Raw genomic sequence first — 19,134 nt, 5'->3', positions numbered from 1 at the left:
GTTATGGCTGCTCTCAGTCCCGTTCCCAGAGGCTCTGCTTCTCAGAACCCCAGCAACCGCTGCAAACCTCGGAGAGAAAGTTGCCCTCACGTTCCGACTGATGCCAGACAATCCCGCTTCTCCCGTTTGAGTCTGAGTCCCTAGAGACTCGCCCCGAACTGGAGCTCAGAGCCTGAGACTACCTCCCGATTGAAAACGACAACCGCGCCATCAGCCGCCAGTCGGCTCCACGCGCACCTCCGTACCTTTGTATTTTCCACACTGCGCCTCCTCTGAGCCTCGGTGTGCTGTTCTCTTTCCTTCTAGTTGAAGAATCTCTCCTCAGCCAGCCTTGCTGTGGTTCTGGGTGATGTCCGTTCTGTCTTTTAGTTGTATTTTTGAAGTGGTTGTTTGCGGCAGCAATCTCCGGTGTTTACCTATGCCGCCATCTTGGTTTCTCCCCTCCTCTGAATAGCATGTATATTTTTATGTATTGGTTGGCAATCAAGTTGGGAGGCAGAGTTTTAATTGGGAGCTATAGCCACTAATAGGGTGATTTTAATCTGTAGATTTATTAGAGGGGGGAGGTATAGTTAACAAAGAGGTTCTTTATGTACATATTCAACTAGTAATTATTAGAGACTATTCTTTTATTGAGGACTTGTATTTCATGAGAGACCAAGTTGTCTGTAGTATCTCTTACTAGATTTGAGTTATTAGGGATTATTAATAGCCTAAATTTTTCCTTTTGGGGAAACAGAAGAAGAGACATTTATATTTTGATTCATAGGCATTAAAATTGACATATCATAGTCAATTACCTTTGAATTCCTTAATCTGTTTTATAGGAAGACTATTTAACATACATGCTATCAGAGTAGTTTCACTGCCCTAAACATGCCCTATATCATGTTTATCCCTTACCTCCCTCCCCCTTGAATGCCTAGGAAACCACTGTTGTTGTTTTTTATTGTCTTTGTAGTTTTGACTTTTCCAGAATGTCATATAGTCAGAGTCATACAGTATGTAGTCTTTTCAGACTGGCTTCTTTCACTTAGAAATATGCATTTAAGGTTCTTCCAGGTCTTTTCATGGCTTCATAGCTCATTTCTTTTTATCACTGAATATTATTCTATTTTATGGATTGCCACAGTTTATCTCTTCACCTGTTGAAGGACACTTTTGTTGCTTCCAAGTTTTAGAAATTATGAATAAAGCTGCTGTAAACATTTATGTGCAGTTTTTTGAGTGGCCATAAGTTTTCAACTCATTTGGGAAAATATTTAGGAGTGCAATTGCTGCCTCATATGGTAAGCCTATGTTTATTCTGTAAGAAATTGTCAAACTGTATCACTTTGCATTCGCACCAGCAATGAATGAGAGCGCCCGTTGCTCTTCATCCTTGCTAGTATCTGGTATAGTCAGTGTTTTGAGTTTTAGCCATTATAGATGTGCTGTAGTATCTCATTTTAATTGGCAGTCCTCTAATGACATGATGTTGAGCATCTTTTCATGTGCTTATTTGCCATCTGTATGTCTTCTTTTATGATTTGTCTGTTTTCTGTTCATTAAAATCTTGTTCATTTTTTAAATATGTGTTTGCTTTCTTATTGTTGAGTTTTAAGAGTTCTTTTTATATTTTTGGATACAAGTCTTTACTGGGTATATGTTTTCCAAGTATTTTCTCCCAGTCTGTGGCTTGTCTTTTCATTTAATACTTTTAAATGTTTATAGAGAAGATGTTTTAGGTTTAATGAAGTCCATCCAACATTACCATTTTCTTTTATGGCTCATGCTGTTGATATTATATCTGAAAAGTCATGACCAAACTCAAAGTCACCCACATTTTCTCCTGTTTTATAGTTTCACATTTCACTTTTAGGTATGTTACCCATGTTGAGTTAACTCCTGTGAAAGGTGTAAGGTCTGTCTGGATTTTTTTCTGTTCCATGTCCCTTTGTTCCAGCACCAACCATTTGTTGAAAAGACTATTCTTTCTCCATTCAGTTGCCTTTCTCTGTTGTCAAAGATCAGTTGACCATATTTGTGTGGTGTATTTTGGGACTTTGTTCTGTTCCAGTATCTATTTGTCTATTCTTTCACCAAATACCATCTGCTTTGATCACTGTAGCTTTCTATAAGTCTTGAAGTTAGGTAGTGTCAGTCCTTTGACATCATTGTTCTTCAGTACTGGGTTACCTGTTCTGGGTCCTTTGTCTTTTCATATAGATCTTAGAATCACTGTGTTGATATCCACAGAATAGCATGTGTTGAATCTGCATGGAGTAGGGAAAAAGCAACATCTTAAAAATATTGCACTTTCCTATCAGTGAGCATGGAATGTATCTCCACTTATTTAGATTTATGATTTCTTTCATGAGTAATTTTCCTCATATGGATCTTGTATATATTTTGTTAGATTTATACCTAAGTATTTCTCCTTTTTTGTGTGCTAACATAAATGGTGGTATGTTTCATGTTTTTAATTTCCAATTGTTCGTTGCTAGTTTATAGAAAAGCAATTAGCTTTTGTATATTAACTTTGTATCTTGCGGTGTTTCTATAATCACTTATTTCCGTATGTGTTTATTTTTTACTCTTAATAAAACAAATAATAGAATTAGCATCTTTGCTTTGGGTGTTTTTTTTTTTTGAAGAATTTGTAATGTTTTTATTTCATTTTATTTTTTTCTTGCAGGCAGTGTCTTGGGAAGCACGAGGTGAGTTATAGGTACAAGTTTTGCTTGTTTGTTTTTAATATATTTTTATTGATTTCAGAGAAGAAGGGAGAGGGAGAGAGATAGAAACATCAATGCAAAGGATAACAGAGTTAGTTGTTTTGGAAACATGGGTCTTGGAGGTGTGTGTGTGTGAGTTGTGCTAATTTTTTTTTTTTTTTTTAAGGTGAGTCCACTACCATGTCATGCTGTAGGACCCTACTCTTGTAAGAGAGTTTGTGGACGAACCTTAGATTGTCAGAATCATATATGTATGAAAGAATGCCACAAAGTCACTGAAACTGAAGCCTGCATTGGCAAAAACAAGGTAATGTATAAACGCTTACATATCTCTGAATTTGCTTTCAAATATTTTTAAAACCTGACACATGATACATGATGCTCATAATTTTAATAAATTCCCAAACTTCAGTTGGAAGTAAATATCATCACAGATGTGTGTGTATGTGTGTGTGAAATTCAGTAAAAGCATTTTATAAGCATATGAAAAATTGACTCTAAAGAGATCTCTAAAAAATGTCATTTTATAAAGAAAAACAAATAGAGCCAATTAACTTTTAAATGATATTAAATTTTATTTTTTTAAAGTAATTCATGTTTTTTCTTAGGCTTCCATTTTATAGGGAATCATAATAGCAAGTGTGCTTAATGAGGAATAAGTAAAAAGTTTTAAGTTTCATACTTATTAAGTAACATTAAATGAACAAATATTTAAATTATTAATATGAATTGTGTTATTGAAAATTTCAATTGCATTGTTAGGTTTTTTGGTCTTTCTTTTGGTAATTGTAATGTATGACAGCATAAATATCCATAGTATTATTCTTGCTCATATGTAGACATAGATATAAATGAGTTATAATTTCCTCATTAGTCCATGCCTTGGTCCTCAATGAAAATGTAGTCATGATAAAATGAAAGGGTATTAGAATTATAAAATCAAAATAAATAATTTTAATGATTCAAAACTACTTTAAGGTATAGCTGCTATACAGCATTCCTCCTCGAGGTTTTCAGAACATCAAATGAGTCAGAAAAAAATTGTTTTAAGAGCTAATATGACAGTGACTGGAGAATTCTCTTTGACTATCCCACCATGGCTTCCTGGGCAGTGGATGTTGCAAAATATGGGTTATAAGTTATGTGCAATTTTTCTCAATTTAGCTACCAGTCCATTCATATCTCTCACTCAAGGAAGGCTACTGCAATTCAAGTGAGTGAAAATTACGTTATTTTAGGGTTAACTTTGCAATCACTCTAATTTATATATTAAACAAAATAACTCCAGAAACTTAAAAAAAATTTCTTACCTTACCTCAATTGTGACCCATTGGAGAAATACTCCTAGTATGTGTCTTGACCCAAATACCTATGGAATTTTTAATACAGTTTCAGCTTTCAGTTGTAGCACAGAGCCTACAACACAGCAGGTATTTAGTAAGTATTTATAGAATTGACTGGACTCAAAGTTCTTTGGCTTATCTGCTCTTCTCTGGTATCCTTGCCTGACCTTACCCACAGTCAGGTCCAGTGGAGGCTATTATATGCAGTGGCTCTGATTGTTACCATTAGCAACAGATATTCCTGTTGTCTAATTCATTGGTTATAATGAGTGGAACTGTGGTTGACAGGGAAACGTGTGAGGCTGGTGACAATTGAAATGGTGTGTATTTCCCAGGCAAATGTGGGACAGATATCTTTTGAAGTGCCTGCAAGAAGAAATTGAGTAATTGGGAAAGTTGTTTGTTTGGTTTTTTTTTTGGGGTGGGGGGGATCTATCACCAAAAATACAAAAAAATAAAAATATATGTAGATACATAATCATACCTACATATATTTCTATATAATTTTGTATGTTATAGACCCTTGCCACTCAGTGTTGTTTGCAGCCCAGCAACATTGGCATCAGCTGGAATCTTATTAGAAATGCAAAGTCTCAGGCCCCACTTCAGCATTTTAACAAGATTCCCCAGTGATTGATAATGCACAGAAATGTTTGCGAACACTGCTAAAAGCAGTGTGTGTGATGTGTCATGTTTCATTGATTTAAAAAAAACAAACGAATTTCATTATAATTATTAAACTTGCTAAGAGACTAGAATTTAATTATTCTAACCACTAAGAAGAAAGGATAATTCTGTAACATGATAGAGGTGCTGTTGCTGCAATGACAATCTATTACACTATATAAGTGTATCAAATTAACATCTTAACACCTTGAGTTTATACAATACCAATTATATTTCAATAAAATGAAAAAATTTCGTTTATTAGGATTAATACCCAAATGTTTATTCTGCATTTCTTCTCATCATCCCACTACTTAAAATTAGGATTGCTCTCCCTGGATTTCCAGAAAGTTGGATGAATTGAAGAAAGCTCATTTTAAAAGCTGATAATGAAAAATGTTGAATCTTTAAGACTTAGTATTCATATCTATAACTCTTTTATTTTATCTCAGTATGATATGTGAAATTCAACACTATCCTGTAATAAAAATCTTTAACCTTCTTTAGTAGACAGATACTACTTAAATTATTACTAGAGCAGAGAGGTGACTTGTTAAGTTACAATTTTACAATTGAGATAATATTTATTTGTACTAAATGTGATTTAGTTTTGCCTTATTGAAGTGCATTAAAAATAAATTAAACTGGTGGTCATTCTCCTTTTTTTCCCTATATGTGTTTTCCTTTAGCGAGATGAGATGACTATTGAATGTTTTTTTAGTTTGATGATGATCGTACTTGTTGGGTGTAAATGAATTGATAATGTCTTACTATGTATTTTTTTCTGCCAGGAAGTAATTTATGTTTTTATTAGAGACATTCAATGTATTCATGTCCATTTTAAAGGTGAGGCAGTTTGATTTAATCAGGTTTGTAGACATAGAAATCTTTGTGAATAATGGTCATATTGATAATCTTACTATTCTTCATTTTGAATAATTTTAAGCTGTATTTCTAAGAGCTGCAGAAGTACTTTGTTTTAGTGGGATATGTAAATTTTATAACTACTGTATAGAAATGTTAGACTTCTGTACGTAGGTGGTTTATTTCCTTTCAATTTGGCAGGCTGGCCCCGAGTGCCTTCAGTGTGAAGAAGGGTGCTCTAAATCACGGCCAGTGGGTTGTCCTCATCCATGTGTTTTGCCATGCCACCCTGGAGAATGTCCTCCTTGTGTTCAGATGCTTAGAATAAAATGTCACTGCAAGATCACAACCCTATATGTGGAATGTAGGTAAGAAGACTGAAGAAATATTGTTGTTCTACTAAAATTATTTTCATGATATCTTTTTATAATTCAGAACTCTTCGTATGTAATATACGGTAAGGAATATTTTTCAGTGGTGGTCCTGAGACTCTAGAGACCTAGATTTTCCCTAGTGACCTGGCGGCAATGTAGACTATTTACCTTTTAGATACTTTATCCTTTTTTAACCAGGGCATTTCTGAGTTTTTTCATTTGGGGATTCTATAAGATTTGTTAGGAAAAGAATTATATGACTGCTTTAAAAAAAAGAAAAAAGGAGAAGCATTCCTATAAATAAACAGCTTGTTCAAATAACAGTGTCAAACTAGAATTTCATTGGATCAAAAATTGATTTACGCATAATTACTTAAGTGTAATTTTTAAATTGTAGATTTAAAAGGTACAGTTTTGTTTATTACAGATGTCACTGTTATGGCATTTATTATACAAGGATGTGACCTTTATGTTTTCCTTACTTAAAAAAATGCAAGTTAATTATGGTCTAACTCAATGAGCTTCATTTCATCCATGTCTATAAAATGGGCTTTTTTTTTTTTTTTAAATATATTTTATTGATTTTTTACAGAGAGAGGAAGGGAGAGGGATAGAGAGTTAGAAAAATCAATGAGGGAGAAGCATCGATCAGCTGCCTCCTGCACGCCCCCTACTGGGGATGTGCCTGCAGCCAAGGTACATGCCCTTGACCGGAATCGAACCTGGGACCCTTGAGTCCGCAGGCCGACGCTCTATCCACTGAGCCAAACCGGTTAGGGCTAAAATGGGCTTTTTAAAAGTCTGATTTACTCAAAGTTAAATTTGGGAATATAATTTTATTTCTGATTTTTTTTTAGCATAAATGCTTTTTGAAAAATGCCTGTAAATTTGTTTTTGTCACTTACACTCTAGATTCATGCTTTGTAAAAGTCAGAATTATTTTGTTGAAATTTAAAAAATAAAATAACATACTACAATTTTTAGCTTTAGAAGTTTTGTAGGGGGAGTTAAGAGGGCAATTTTGCTTTATTAATGGGTGATACTGACAAAAAGGGATTGTTTTCTGTGGTCTTGCAGGGTCCTACATTTTCTTCTCTTCTTTTTCTCTTCATCGTGTAGTCTTCAAAAGGTGACTTTCCCTGTTTACCTTCAGTTCATGGCTCCTTGATTGTTGTGCACTTTTCCAAATCTCTTCCCTGTAGTTAGTGCTCTGATTACCAAGACTTTTTTAGTGCTCTTACACTGAGGGTTGACTTTCTTTTTCTGGAGTGATGTTAGCTCCCTGTCTCTTCTGTTCAGTTTTTCCAGAACTTCACTGACTTCTTGAAAAGATTTCCTATGGGAGCTTGAGAAATAGCTCTGCTAGGAATTGATACTTACTTTTCTACTTACAGGTAATTTGAAGCTTGTAGATATTTCTGTCTTCTAGTTATGCCAAGGTCATGGGATTTGAATGATTTTGTTATTAATGAGCTGAATGGTTTTTTGGGGAATGTGTGGATACATTTGAATTGAGATGGCTTTCATCATCTCAGCTATCCAGAGTTCCTTTTTCCCTTTCTTGAATACATATTTAAAATATATGTTTTTATACAGAATTCCTTAGTCTCGGTATTTTGATTATTTTATTTGCTCTAATTCAACTAATTATTTTATAAGTCATCTTTTCCTTTTAGTCCTTTTCTGCTTCATGTGTATTTCTTCTATGGAAATTAAGTATAAAAGATACAGACCTTGAAAAGTAGGTAATTTTTCCTAATTTATAGAGTAACAGGAACAATATGATTTTAATCCTTAAGTTCAGAGGTGAGCACCATACTTTAAGAATGAAAATATATAATGTTTAGTAGAACTAGCATAAAAACTCTGATAGGAAATGAAATTTTGCCAAGAAAATTGTGTATGTTAGAGTACATTTATAGATAATTTGATATTAAGATTACAATTTTGACATTAGTGAGGCTAACCTTATGCTATAATTTGGCAATTATGTCTAGTAAAAGGAAATAGAAAAAGCAGGAAAAGAAAGAATTTAAAAAAAGAAGAAAAAGCAATCTTGGGCAATAGGTATAGTAGGGATTTTTAGATGTCACTAGTTACTGACTCATGTAGTATCTCTTCTGATTCTATTCAATTCCCTATTAGAAAGTGGTTTTATTCCTTGGTGTTTATGACTATTTCTGAATTACCTATTGAGTCATATAAAAGCACAGACTGATCTAAAATGATGTAATCTAAAATGAATCAATTTCTAACATTAATAGCCTATCTAAAAACAACTGAAAGGCTTTCATAATAAGCTTACATTTCCCACTGAATAGCTTAACTTTCTTAATTTGAAGTAACATATTAAATGACTAGTTTTTAATTATATAAAGGCTTTAAGAATTTTAATTATGAATAATGATCAAACTATAGGGAAAGATAGTACAGGAACTTTTAAAGAGAGGCCAGATACAGTGATATTTCATGTGTGTTTTGTGCTTCCTTCTTGCAGTGATTGCCCTTTTGGCATTTAATTTGTTGGTAGTTGATGAAGGGCTGGAAAATTTGATTTATTGGAACAGTAAAATAATTGAGAGATAATTGTTAAAGAAACAATTAAAATAGGTCTCAAGAAAAAATAAGAAAGATGATTTTATAGACATGTTTGAAATTGTGAGTTGTTTTTGGAAAATATGCTATGAAATGGACTTGGTTTGAATGTCACCAAATCTTACTCTCTTATTTTTAGAAAAATAACAACAGCTGACGTAAATGAAAAGAACCGCCTCAGTTGTTGCAAAGATCAGTGTCCTAAAGAGGTAAGCTTTAATAGAATCTTTTAAATTGTATTTTTGGGGCATTGTTTTTCTTGGATTTTCTCTTTTCTTGTTTGGACATCCTATTTCAGGATTTTTCTGGACCCACTAAAAATGTGGGTCCAGAAATAAAAATGTGATGTTTGTAAAAATGTAATACATATGAGTAGGGTAGATGCACATCCCTTTATGAAATTTGGGGAGTATGAGGTCTAGGATGACCCTTTGAAGATTTTTTTAAGTAGTTTTAAAGATAGCTTATATACTTTATGCAATAAGGTATTCAACCTAATCCTTACCTCCCATGTGATTCAGACTTAAAATATAAATATATCAAAAACTGTGTGGGTCTTAGGCAGTTAGAGAATAAGTTCATAGTAGGTTATTTTAAAAAGACATGTATGTTTGTGTATGAACTTTAAAATTCATTATTATTTTGATTTAGTATAAAGCATTCATATATAAAGTTTTTAAAAATTCAGATGTTTGTGCATTATATTTGAACTACAAGTATCGAAAGTGGTTCCAAAAAATTGTTCAGAGTAAAATGGTAAAATCTCACTATTGATTTATCCTGGCAATAATGTGAGAAACCAAGGTTATCCATCTGTATTGGGCCAATCTAAAAGTCAACATTCTCCTTTTTGTTGTTGTTGGAGCTAGGGCAGTGACAGTTATTTGATTTGCAAAGGTGGGATTTATAAAGGAAGCCTTTTGACTTATGGATGTACTAATAGTACCTCTTTTCTTTTAATGCTTGATCAGGAAGAGAAGGCAACATAGTTTTAAATATAGTAGTCTCTTTGACTAAATAAAACAAATCAGTGCATGATATGCCATTTTGTTAACTAAAACTTTGGATACTTTTAACTAAAACTTTGGATACTTTTTATGGATTTTTGTTCAAGAACTAGGATTTGACAGTTTCAGAATTTATACAAAATTATAAAATATGAGACCATTTCAAGCATTAAATGATTATTTTAATAATCCTGTCTTTGTTAATATGAGTAAAACTAGAGGCATGAGTTATTTCAAATTTAATTTTCTGAATTTTTCAATCCCAAGTTTTTCTTGTTAAAATATATTTTCTTCTGTCCAAATTCAGATTTGGGGTAATAAGTAGTTGAGAATGTAACTGCTTTATTTTGGTTTTATTTTAGCTTCCTTGTGGTCATAGGTGCAAAGAGATGTGCCACCCTGGCGAATGTCCTTTTAATTGCAACCAGAAGGTAAAACTTAGATGTCCTTGTAAAAGAATTAAAAAGGTAAATATTTTAAGTTATTGAAAATTCTTTTCTATGTACATATTTTTGTCTGTGTTTGGTAGTTCTTTGGCTTTATTTTTGCTTTTTAATTTTAAGGTCTTGTTTCTTAGAATTTTTATTATTATTATCCCATCTATTTCTGTAAATGCTTGTTTTAAAAATCAGCTTTGTTTGGCAATTTAGTTTTTTGCAATTTAATAGTAAAAGATTGTTTTATGTTGGAACCAAGGTCAGTGTCCTTTTTTTGGATAGAATCAGCTTTGCCCAGGGAACACAATGAGTAATAAAGCGAGTGTCATGGTTTAAGAAATGGTCTGGAATTAACCTTTGTTGCTCTTAAGAAACTTTTTTTGCCATCAGTATTATGTTTTGAAAATGCCTTAAAAAGGACCTCACATGCACAGCCTTATAAAACTATAAAATAGTATTCAAACTTGTAGAGACCTAATTTTAATGTAAAATAGTAGTAACAGAGGAATAAGAGGGCAAAAACTAACGATTGGAAAGCTCAATCGCAACAGATTACATAACGCTGGGCAAAACTGAAGACAGAGTCTGAATTCTCAGATGCCAGTGGCTGAAGGGTCTTTTTCCAGTTCTTTTCCTTGACTTTCCTGCTGACACTGTTGACTCCTTTGAAGCTTTCTTCTTTCTTGACCTCTGGTTTTTCCCTGTCTCAGTTATAGTTGACTCCCTTTTGTCTTCATATTTCTATGGTCATTTCCTTTAGGTAGGCTCCTTTTTTCTTCTTCTTTAAATTCACTCTTTTATTTACCCATTCAACAAATATTTATTTAGAATCTTTTGCTTTTATTAAGGTTCTCTTCATTTGTTTTCACAGCTCCTACTATTATTATTTGGGGTAGATAACTTCTGAATTTAAATGTATAGGCTTGACCTCTTCTGGAGTTGAATTTCCTAAGTTTTAGTTGTTTAAAGTGAATCACCTTTACATGAAAATCAACACTTAAGTCAAGCCACTTTTAACCTGGGCCGTCTATCAGGTTTTCTCTCAAATCTCATGTAATTGTCCAGGTGCAGTTTGCCACCCATTAGAACATCGGCAACAGCTTGCTCTTGGACTTTGACAACAGCTTCATGATGGATTTTCTTGCCTCTAATCATAGCACCTCTCCTATCTATGTTCTTCATTGGTTCTTCATGCATTGTGGTGAAAAATATGCATTTATAAGAAATGTGTATATACATAGACTCGACATACAAGAGAATCTATGATGTTACTTTGCCTATTTGTCCAGTCTCATCCTATAGCACTCTGTGAATCTGTTATTTTTAAGTGTCCTAACATACATGCTGTACACCCCTTTAGCCTGTGTGTGTGTGTGTGTGTGTGTATGTATGTGTGTGTGTGTATGTGCATACATATATTCCTTCTTTTGTGTAAAATACAATGTATTTTTCCCTTACCATTTGCTTGTGAGAATCCTGCTAATACTCAGTGTGAACATTTCCTTGTTAGGGAAGGTCTTTCTTCCCTAACTCCCTTGGGAAGACTTAGGTGCTCCTTCCTCTGCTTTCTTTGTATTGGATGCTATAGAGTTTTCTCAAGAGCTTCGTGATTCTAGGCACATCTGTAACTTTGTTTCCTCATCTGTGAAATAGAGTTTATACATAGATTTACTGAAAGGAATAAAAGTAATGCTTATATAGCATTTAGCACAATGACTGCGATGTTTCTCATAACATTGGAGTATGTTTAATATCATAGCAGTAGCTTCTAATAGTAGCTACTATTATTATTTTTAGTTTAGCACTTATTATTAAGCTCTTTTCCTTACGTATATCCCCTGTTCATAACAAAACACTTGGCATGTAATAGGCACTCTATAAGTACATCTTGAATGAGAAAAGATAAGATCTTTCTTTCAGGCTTATACCCTTAATGTCCACAAACACACACATTTAATTTTTTGTCTTTAATGTTTGGTCATCATATTTTTTCTTTTTCTGGACTATCCTTAGAGGACAAGACTGTTTATCACTAACATCAGCCAAAAGTGAAGAACTAAAGGGAAAAACCTTCTAAGTAATAAAATTTCATTCTATAAAGTGCTTTCATTAAAGTATATGCACTTTGTTCATAGGAATTGGTGATCTTATTTCTTAACTGTGGTAGATTTGAACTAAAAAACTAGAATCTGAGAGTGTGATGCGAGAGGAAAAATTGATACAAATATAGGTACCCTTTGAGCAAAAGTGACATCTGACAGCAAGAAACAGGGATAAATAAAAGGTTTATGAAAGATCTATAAAATCAAAGTCTCAGAGTAGCCTATATAATAAAAGCCTAATATACTAAGTGTCTCGTCGTCTGGTCATCTGTTCAACCAATCAAAGTGTAATACGCTAAGGATATGCTAAGGTCGCTCAACCGCTCACTATGACGTGCACTGACCACCAGGGGGTAGACGCTCCGACTGGTAGGTTAGCTTATTGCTGGGGTCTGGCAGGTAGGGACTGAGCGAGACAATCTGGACAAGCCTAGAGCCCTCCCGTAGTCTCTCCCTGGCTGGCCAACCTCCCGAGTTCCTCCCTGGCCCCAGTCGTGCACCAGTGGGGTCCCTCGGCCTGGCCTGTGCCCTCTCACAATCCGGGACCCCTCAGGGGATCTCAGAGAGCCCGTTTAGGCCCCATCCCGCAAACCAGGCTGAGGGACCCCACTGGTGCATGAATTCGTGCACCGGGCCTCTAGTTTAAAATAAGGACCACTTAATTCATTATAGCATAGTACACAAATTGATCATAGTATTGATATCAAGTCATTAAGATCCTCCTTTATTTCATTAAGGAGGCAGTGAAGTGCAAATACAAACTGTAGAAAGATTTTCATTTAAACTGAACAAAGGTTTACTAGTTAAGAGAAAAATTTGTAGCTCTTTAGAAAACTCTAGAATTACATTGAGTTGGTAGCCACTAGCCACATGTGGCTATTTAAGTTTGAATGTTAATGAATTAACAGTAAATAGTATTAAACGTTCATTTCCTCCTTTCATTAGACACATTTTGAATGCTCAGTAGCCACATGTGGTTAGTGCTACTCAATTGGGTAGTTAGTGCAGATTTAGAATATTTCCAGCATCTCAGAAAGCCGCTGGATGGACTGCTCTGGAGCATTTTATTACCTGGAAGCTTTACTAGATTAACAAGAAACAATAAAGAAAAACTGACGTTTCTCAGTAGCTGTACTTAGTAAGTGGATGATTTTAATTTTATGGTATTTGCTTTTTTTGTATTTAAGGGAAAATAAAGTAAATAATCACTCTTTGAACCAAGAGATTTGATACTTGCAACCATATCAAATTATTAAATATTAATGAACATGACTTAAATAATTGGCATAACCTTTAGCTCTTAGGGAAATTTTGCTTTCTTATGACATAGAGTTAGAAGGGAAAAATCTTAAAATCTGAAATGTAAAAATTTTCATTTGTTAGGAATTTCAGTGCAACAAAGTACGTGAAAATCAGATTTCAATAGAATGTGACGCAACATGCAAGGAAATGAAGCGGAAAGCCTCTGAGGTACTGTCACATTAGCAGTAAATATAATTTTCAAAGTGCTAATGGCCTTTCCCTGTTTATTTTGTGCATTTCTTTATGTGCTTATTGCGAATGACTGGAAAGCTCATCTTTTTTGTTTTTATAATTAAAACCTGGTTTTATAGGCCTACTTTGAATCTTCAGGTGTGCTTTTTATTGTCTAATGTGTACTAGATTTTCCATTCTCTTAACCAGTTAGAGTATGTGCTCTGGGACACGGTTGTTCATCTTAATGTTAGTGTAAACCTCCTGAAAATTAGGTTAAAATAATATAAAGATAAGGTTTTAGGATTCTTTGCTGTGTGGGTTACCTCTTACGTCATTTATTCTTGCACTCAACCCAGTCCATGAGTGAACCGTTGATTTTGTTTGAAAGTCAGGTTTCCCTTCAAGACATTTAAAGTAAATGATTGATTATAACTCCAGAAAGAGAGTGGTATTGAATAATTTTGACTATAGCTTGTTACTATGATTACTCTAAAGAAAAAAAAAAACAACCCATTTTAAAAGCATTTCAATTAATACTATTGTAGCTCTTTGAATTGTGATCTAATATCTGTTATAGTTAAATTGAAGTGTTTATAGAAGGTATTACATTCCATCTCTCCTCACCCCCAGTCTGTTAGACAGTATCTTGGTAACACTTTTCACTATAATATTTACATTTCTTTTAACTGCCAGTGTAAAGCCTCCAAAAGTCATTATGGGTTTGTGGAGCCTCAGTGAGATGATGCTAACATTCCGTATAGAATTTGAAAATTACAATGTGTTACTTTACTTTTAAATGTCTGTAAACAGATAAAAGAAGCAGAAGCCAAAGCTGCTCTGGAAGAGGAAAAACGAAGACAACAGGTAACTGAACAGAACACCCAGAGTTGTGTTTCTTTGCATCATTGTTAGTTTTTATTCAAATACAAAGTATATTCCAGGTACAAACCAGGGGCTAGTCAACTCTATTCGGGACTGAAAATAATATAGTGCATACATTAAAGCAAGCCATTCACTTACTTTAATCCAGGTACACTGTACCTCTGAAGAAGCACAGGATCTCGTATATTCCCAGATATTTTATATATTCCCAATGTTCTTCCTTTGCCTCCTTGCCAATTTCATCCATTCACCAGCCAGAGTTTTAACTCATCTTTTAGTCTCGGGGGAAAGGGTTAGGGTGCAGTGCCATCCATTTTAAGGCATTTCCTGGAGCCCATGTCTTCGCTCATCTAAAATTATTTGAGTTCTGTTTTACTGAGTTGTAGATTATGTGTAGCAAATAAGTCTTAACCATAACATTTGTGTTAATAATACATTTTCCTATGTCCCCATTAGATTCTTATATAAATAAATAAATAAATATATACATATCTATCTATATATACATATCTATATCTAGATAGATAGATAGATAGATAGATAGATAGATAGATAGATAGATTTCAGAGATGAAGGGAGAGGGAAAGAGATAGAAACATCAATTATGAAAGAGAATCATTGATCGGCTGCCTCCTGCACACCCTCTACTGGGGATCGAGCCTGCAACCCAGGCATGTGCCCTTGACTGGAATCGAACCTGGGACCCTTTAGTCAGCAGGCCAACACTCTATCCACTGAGCCAAACCAGCTAGGACCCCATAGATTCTTAAAAGTAGGATTATTATCTGTTTTTTTTGTTATTACCTAGATAACAAATTCATTCCTGATACCTCCAGTTTGTTCAAATACTATATTGATCATATACTGCAAAGAGTGGTTTAACTTTCTTATAGTGACATGTAATTATTTGTTAATTTGCATTTTGGGATGCTTTATACTTACCAAGCAGGGTACAGTATATGTTAAAATGCTGCTTTTATGAATGAGGAAATTAAAACTTGCATGACTTGAGGGAGGACATTAGAAATAATTTATGTGGCAAATAAAAATGAGACAAAATGGCCGAACCGGTTTTGCTCAGTGGATAGAGCGTCGGCCTGCGGACTCAAGGGTCCCGGGTTCGATTCCGGCAAGGGCATGTACCTTGGTTGCGGGCACATCCCCACTGGGGGGCGTGCAGGAGGCAGCTGATCGACGTTTCTCTCTCATCGATGTTTCTAGCTCTCTATCCCTCTCCCTTCCTCTCTGTAAAAAGTCAATAAAATATATTTTTTAAAAAAAATGGGACAAAATGACCTATGATATTTTATGGTTCTGTAAAGTTGATTTGCCTAATATCCCAAAATAAGTTGTCAGAGGTAATGCAGTAAAACATGTTGGCTGAATTCCTGGGAGATTAAATTATTAAGACTAGGTTAGGGTATCCCTCACCTTTTTATAAACCATTATGGACGGTGATTTCAAATATATTCCCTATTTACTGACCTTTTAAATAGAGTATATAGAACATAATTTAAACTATATGCGTTGTCTGTGGATCATCATTAAAGCATCAATTATTTTACTGTCAGTGTTTCTCACGTTTGGCTGCTTTTAATGTATTTTGATCTTCTTCTATATATCAACAGCCACCTGACAATATTCTGACAATTTGGTTCATTGAAGAATGTCACTTTTGATTAAATTAAGTACATGGTTAGGTCTTCAAATGTAGTTTATAGACAAAATAATGGAGCGTTAACTGAATTTTATATTTCTACTATTAATAAACATTTGCAGTGGTTCTTAACCTTCCTAATGCCGTGACCCTTTAATACAGTTCCTCATGTTGTAGTGACCCCCCAACCATAAAATTATTTTTGTTGCTACTTCATTGAGCCAAACCGGTTAGGGCTTGTTGCTACTTCATAACTGTAATTTTGCTGCTATTATGAATCGTAATGTAAATATCTGATATGCTATATGTGTTTTCCTATGGTCGCGACCCACAGGTTGAGAACCGCTGATTTACAGAATCTTGCATGCATGTTACATATATTTTAATGACCTATTAAGTTTTAGTTAATAACAGTGCATGTTACATTATTATGTATTAAAGTTTAAGAAGTTCTTAACAGTAGAATAAAACTCCACATTTTATAATGAGTGTCATTCAGTTATCCTTTTTTTAGAAGTAGTTTTTATATAATTTACTTTCTAAAATAGTCATTTGATTTAAAGCATGAAGCATTTTTCTCCAGAAGAAATTTTATTCTATGATTTTAACTGTGTTTTATCAAGAGAAGAATGAGTTTCTGGTGGCTTTTTTTTTTCTCTCTTTACTCACTTGAATTTCTTCTACACAAGCCACTAATGTTATTTATCAACATTGTAAGAAACTGGAGTTATTTTCACTGGGCATCTCTTAGCACGGCATTCCTAAACTCTGTGTTTGTTGAATACAATTAGTAGTAGAGAGTTTAAGACAAAAAAATAAAATCACTGTATTTATTATATACCATTACTACTAAAACATTTCCCAAATTGATTTATTGTCATCTAAGTGGAAGATTTCAAGTTAATGTATATATTGGATTTAGTAAAAATGATACTATTTTGATTTAGGCTGAACTGGAGGCTTTTGAAAACAGACTGAAGGGTCGTCGGAAGAAGAACAGGAAAAGAGATGAAGTGGCAGTTGAGCCAACGCTGTGGCAGAAGTATAAATATCATCTCCTCCCAGTGTGTGCAGTTTTGGTGTTAGTGTTTGCATGGTACATAGCCCCTGGTGCGGCTTAAAATTTTTTGATCTGTAAATATACCTCAGATTGGATTTAGACACATTGTTAAATTTGGAATATTAGGAAGTGTATGTTGTACAACATGATATGTATTCACACTCATCTCTCTGTTCTCTTCCAGCTGTTGTTAGAAGGATAGAATGTTAAGCTTTATCTTAATATATGAGAAGTGGCAAGATAACATTGTTTGATATTAAAAGCATGACTGAAATGATGAAATATTTCATAAGGCATAGATAGTGGCAGGAGAGCATGTTAGTTGTTCATTGTGCTTCCTTGTATTAACATAGTTGTTTCATTTACTATTTCAAACCAACTTACCCTCCCTTCCCCACCCCCCCATTAAGATGAAACTGAGCCACATGTGCAGTAAGAGGAATATTTCATAATGCTTTGGTTACTTATTAGAAGGTACTTTTCTTCATCATGTAATATTGTACTTTAAAAAAGATAATTCTCTAAAAGGCCTCTTAAATTGTAACATGAATTTATATAATTAGATTCCAGAAACTGGCTTATCAGTTATTGAAATAAATTTTTATGTAGTATGTTCCTTAGAGGAAAATATTGTTTTCAAAATATGCCAGACTGGATTCCTCACATGTGGGTATTTCTAGTGTAAGAAGCTTTCAACTGAAGTCAGCATGTTTTATAAAACTTGTGTGTGTCTTTTCAAAGTAATAATAAAAGAAAAACTAATATTTATGAGCACTATGTGCTGAGCACAGGGCTTATGAGCTTTATGTACTTTATTCTCATTTTTTCTTACCACGGTACTCTTAAGTAGATTTTTATCTGGAAATAATTAGTTCTTATGAAAAGCTGATAGAGAAATATCAGTAAGCCAAATCTGTTTAAATTGTAAGTCATTTTAAATGGTTTTGTTATTTAATTTTTGTATGATTAATGTTTTCATTAAAGTTTTTCATACCAAATTTGTAATCTAGAATATTTATTATTATCTGAAATATTCAGGAACCTGTAGGTTTAGGCTAGGTATTAGTATCAATGCATGAAAAACTCCAAAATTTGAGTTTATTATTAGCAAAACATAGTAATTGATAGATAGTAAAAAGTGGTAGAAATATATTTTAAACAGAAGTACAAAGAAGGATTTTTAAATTTTGCTAAATTTAATTCAGTGTTTTTTTTAAATGTCTTGTTGATTAGTCAAGTATTAGCTGGTGTCTAAAATTAAAGGGCACTCGTTTCTTTCTTTATGGTTTTTGCGTTTTTGATTTTAGTTTTTTTTACTTTAACTTTCCCAGTTACTTTCTCAGTAACTCAGAGTTACTGAGTTGGTGTTTAAGCTGCTACTCTCAAGACATTACCTTACTCTGATCTAAAATGAATATTAGAGAATATGAACACAACTTGGTGTCTGCCTGGGAGCCTATTTTCATGTATGCCGGAATGTTGGCCTATTAAACAAATCTGAAGCCTAGTTCATGTCTGTTTGTTGGGCTGCTGATCTTGTTAGGTTTTCTTTCTAAAAAAAGAAAGTAGTGAGCCGAGGAAGGGGTTTGAATGAGTGACAGATTAAACTGCTGTTTTTTTATTTGCTTGGCTATTATCTCAGAGCTTAATTTACCCAGTCACACAGCTGTGTATTCAATCAACAGATGTGTTTCCTCTGTGACAGAGATACTTACTAGAAGGTAAGTGATCTTTCTCTTGGGGAGCTGCTACAGGAGTAGAAGAGATTTTTAAAAAATGAATACAATGTCATGTTAATACATGGTATTAAAGAAATAAGAGAAATATTCCAGAAAGTGGTGAAAGTGAGGGTAGAAGGGCACTAGCTACTTTAGATTGGGTAAGTCCCTCTGGGATGGGTTCATTTCAGCTGTGACCTGAATGACCTTCACTTGAAGATCTGAAGGGAAGGTCT

At 33.9% G+C, this 19,134-nt stretch overlaps 1 protein-coding gene across 2 annotated transcripts in view; it reads left to right on the top strand.

The window, feature by feature from the left end:
* The window catches only part of NFXL1 (nuclear transcription factor, X-box binding-like 1), a 38,682-nt gene extending 19,995 nt beyond the window's left edge, over positions 1-18,687 (top strand). For both annotated transcript variants that reach the window (XM_014534331.1, XM_014534326.1), the window contains exons 14-21: positions 2,678-2,699; positions 2,884-3,024; positions 5,792-5,958; positions 8,699-8,768; positions 9,929-10,033; positions 13,489-13,575; positions 14,392-14,445; positions 17,068-18,687. In XM_014534331.1, coding sequence (XP_014389817.1) covers positions 2,678-2,699; positions 2,884-3,024; positions 5,792-5,958; positions 8,699-8,768; positions 9,929-10,033; positions 13,489-13,575; positions 14,392-14,445; positions 17,068-17,241 — 820 coding nt within the window. In that variant the 3' untranslated portion in view covers positions 17,242-18,687. The remainder of the gene's footprint in view (positions 1-2,677; positions 2,700-2,883; positions 3,025-5,791; positions 5,959-8,698; positions 8,769-9,928; positions 10,034-13,488; positions 13,576-14,391; positions 14,446-17,067) is intronic.
* The last annotated feature ends 447 nt before the right edge of the window (positions 18,688-19,134 follow it).

This window comes from Myotis brandtii, unplaced genomic scaffold (genome assembly GCF_000412655.1).
Source record: "Myotis brandtii unplaced genomic scaffold, ASM41265v1 scaffold10, whole genome shotgun sequence".
Lineage (NCBI taxonomy): Eukaryota > Metazoa > Chordata > Mammalia > Chiroptera > Vespertilionidae > Myotis > Myotis brandtii.
The sequence above is the reverse complement of the archived record's forward strand: the minus strand, read 5'-3'. Positions and strand labels throughout refer to the sequence as shown.